Source organism: Garra rufa, chromosome 7 (genome assembly GCF_049309525.1).
Source record: "Garra rufa chromosome 7, GarRuf1.0, whole genome shotgun sequence".
Classification (NCBI taxonomy): Eukaryota; Metazoa; Chordata; class Actinopteri; order Cypriniformes; family Cyprinidae; genus Garra; species Garra rufa.
The window spans coordinates 13727883-13731839 of NC_133367.1; the positions used below are offsets into that span (position 1 = coordinate 13727883).

The window sequence follows — 3957 nt, forward strand, 5'->3', positions numbered from 1 at the left end:
AACACCTGTTCTGTGAACTTCTGCGGGCATATATATAGACGACAGAAATGTTCCGACAGCAGAAGTCCAGACAGACTGCAAACATGCTGAGGATCCTGTTGTTGAGTGTGCTGGCCGCCCTGGGTAAGACGCTTGTCTGTTTCTATTGCGAAAACAAGAAATCCCTTGCATGTAGCTCAGATTTGCCAAGTTAACAAATGCGTATTAGCTCAGAACTTAGTCTATGGACACAACTACAACAATAGTGCAATACTATCATGTCTAAATGCGTTTTTGTGTCCAGCGCTGGCTGAGCCCAGATATCTGGAGCATCAGGCCATGAGGAGAGGGTTGTGGTGGACAGGTGGCAAGTCCCAACTCTTGGCCCTGGCAGGTAAAACATTTTAACAACAACTCAATAGAAATCTTTAAAAACTAAGTTTTTTGGTGATTGTACAAGGTTAAGGTAGTAAAGCTATGTTTCTTAGTAGAAGGTTTGTCTTGTAGATGGTCTACAAGGCAGCTTGATACTAAGTAAAACCATTTGAAGCTGCATGAATAAGTTTGTTGGGATATTTTAATCAAGACTAGTCATATTGAAATGAGGGCTTTTCTACTGTCTTTCCCTTCTCAAATCGTCTGATTCTAACGGTCATTGTCTGTTTCTCAGATCTCTCTCCAGTACCTGTCCGGTGGCAGCTACTATCATACCTGTGGTGGAAGTTTGATCAGAGCTAACTGGGTGATGACCGCTGCCCACTGCGTTGACTCGTAATTAAAGTTTTCTGCATCTATGATGGTTAAGAAACAGCAAACACATCTGAAAAACTGTATCAGATCACATATGTGTCAATGTGTGTGACTCTAAAGTGCCTTTTTACTTTAATACGATTGTCGCAGTCTGCCCTCTGGTGGCAGCTGTAACTCACTCACTCAGTGAACTGCAAAACAGTTCAAAGATAATAGTGATTTTTTTTAATCTCACAAGTCTGGCTTGCTTTCTCATAGTTATAAAGTCAGAATTGCGGGATATAAACGCAGTTTACTGAGTTTCTTAGACATAAACTTGTAATTGCGAGTTATAAAGTCGAATTCTGAGGGGAAAAAGTGAGCTCACAATTCTGACATTTTCTTACAACTGTAATTTTATATCGTGCAATTCTCGTAATTGTGAGTTTATATCATGGAAAAAGTAATTTTGTGGGACATGAATGTAACTTAGCAAGTTTATATTTCTCAATTCTGACTTTATAACTCACAATTTACATCACAGTTTATAATACAAAAGTTTGTATTTGCAGTTTGCAGTTTATATCACAAAATGTTAGAATTGCAAATTTACAATTACGAGAAAAGGTCAGAACTACGACTTGTAAACTGACTATTTCTCACAATTGCAAGATATTCGGAATCGTGAGATTAAAAAAAAACTCACAATTGAGAGTTATATAGCTGAATTCTGAGTGGGGACATTTTCTTACAATTACAATTTTATATCGCAAAATTCTGACTTTATGACAGAAAAAAGTCAAAATTGCGGAATATGCAATTTAGCTAATTTATTTAGTTTGATATCCTGCAATTCTGCCTTTTTTTCTCTCAGAACTGAGACCAAATCACAACTGCAAATTGAAAAAGGTTTAAAAATTAGCTCACAACTCTATTTTCTTACAAGTGAAATTTTATATTGCGCAATTCTTGCTTTATCACTCTCAATTGCTAGAAAGTCAGAATTGCGGCAAATAAATGCAATTCAGGTTTTTTTTCCGTCACAATTGCGATATACCCTACAATCTGACTTGTTTTCTCATTGCGAGACATGAAATCGCAATTGCGACTTATAAAGTCAAGTTCTGAGGGGAAAAAGTGAGATCACAATTTTCTTACAACTGAAACTATTGCTTAATTCTGACTTTATAACTCTCAATTGTGAGTTTATATGACGGAAAAGGTTAGAATTGCGAGATCAGAATTGTAAGATAAAACGTCGCAATTGCCCTTTATAATTATTTTCAGCGGTGGAAGCTTATACCGAACTCGAACTGAACTCGTTTCATTACAAATCAACTTCACAAAGTTACCGAACAGTTACTTTCTTGTAGCCTAATACAGTGAGGCTACTTTGAAACACTGTCCTCAAAGCACTATATGCCGTTACAAAAACAACTGAAAGCTTCGTGCCTTCAGGACAGCGTCTATGCAGGCGAAATGCAATAAATCCAAAAGTGTACTTGTTTCCCGACTTCACCTATGTTCACTTCAACGTGTTTCCTGTACAGCTCAAGAACTTGGCGTGTTGTTGTCGGTGACCACGACATCTACTCCAACGAGGGTCGTGAGCAATACTTGAGCGTCAGCACCGTCTACGTCCACCCCAACTGGAACAGCAACAGTGTGGCTTCTGGGTGTGTAAACATTAATACACAACACACACGGCTGATTCAACACACTATAAGACTATCATCAATTACACGCAAAACTAACAAAATACAACAGTACTCTTGACAATCGCACAATACTGTCAGCAACTAACGTACAATAAACCGCCTCAGTAACTCAACTTTAATGCAACACACTCGACTGTATTGGTATCACTCCTATATCACTCCGCTGATCTAGGCAACTGACTGGCGCCATCTTGTGTCTCAGTTGTTGATTGTAATAAAAATTACCTCAGAGGACTTCAGTTTTAGCATTACTGCATAATGTTGCAGTCTTCGACTTGTTGTTAGTCTGCTTTAAGATAATAAAGTCTGCTTTGCGTAAATATGCTTTATGTAAATATATATTTGAAACAGATCTTTAGCAAATATACTTGAAAAAAAATATAGGCCTATCTATTTTTTTGCTGCATAGGAATATTGACCAGCTGACTAATTATTCCTAACACATACAATACAGTCAATATATCATATATCAACAATCACGCAATACAACTTTGACACAGTGTATACAACTATATTTACAATTTCACAGAACATCAACACCGCTTTCTTGACTGTATCAACTTTTATACAACATGAATGTACAATTACACACAACAACACAACATACATGAGTGTATCAAATGCTTTCTAGAGTTATAGCGCCCCCCAGCATCATAAATGTGTGCAATCTAACTTGTAGACTGTCCATTCTTTGTATTTCAGATATGATATCGCCCTTCTGCGCCTGTCCAGCAGCGCCACTCTGAACTCATACGTTAAGCTGGCCACCCTGCCACCCTCTGGACAGGTTCTGCCCCACAACAACCCTTGTTACATCACCGGCTGGGGCCGCACACAGAGTGGGTTTAGCTTCAAATACAACAAATATGTCATGATTTTGCCTGAAATCGTTTGTATGCACTGATTTCAATTTAATTTCTCTGCTCTGCTCCTCGTGCAGCTGGTGGGTCACTCTCAGCTCAGCTGAAGGAGGCCTATCTGCCCGTGGTCGACTACAATACCTGCACTCGTAGCGACTGGTGGGGAAGCACCGTGAAGAACACCATGGTTTGCGCTGGTGGCGGAAGTGACTCCGGATGTAACGTGAGGAAAAGTTGCAATCAAGTCATGAACTGTGAGAAGTTACTGCAGTAAAATTTCTAATTTTGTCTCCTTTTTGGTGTTTTTAGGGTGACTCTGGCGGCCCTCTGAACTGTCAGGTCAGTGGTCAGTATGTTGTCCATGGTGTGACCAGCTTTGTGTCTTCATTGGGTTGTAACACCTACCAGAAGCCAACAGTCTTCACTCGTGTGTCTGCCTACATCAGCTGGATTAATGGCGTAAGTGCAATTCATAATATCTACAATACATAAGAACAAACAATAAAGATCATGACTGTATCTTATAATACTCTATTTCTTGTGCCATTTTGTTCATTACAGATCATTGGATAAGCAGGAAAGCCTGAGACGATGAAAGAAAAACATTCTCCTTTAACCAAGTTTTAACATCTGCAACATCCAAAAATACAATAAAATTTACATCAAATCTT

General features: G+C 38.8%; 1 protein-coding gene across 1 annotated transcript; it reads left to right on the plus strand.

The window, feature by feature from the left end:
* The first annotated feature begins 83 nt into the window (after positions 1-83).
* cela1.6 (chymotrypsin like elastase family member 1, tandem duplicate 6) lies at positions 84-3957 on the plus strand. The gene is given in 9 exon segments (XM_073843850.1): positions 84-123; positions 284-332; positions 334-373; positions 650-750; positions 2259-2384; positions 3129-3265; positions 3367-3509; positions 3596-3745; positions 3848-3957. Coding segments are annotated over 9 exon segments (798 nt in total). The 3' UTR covers positions 3860-3957.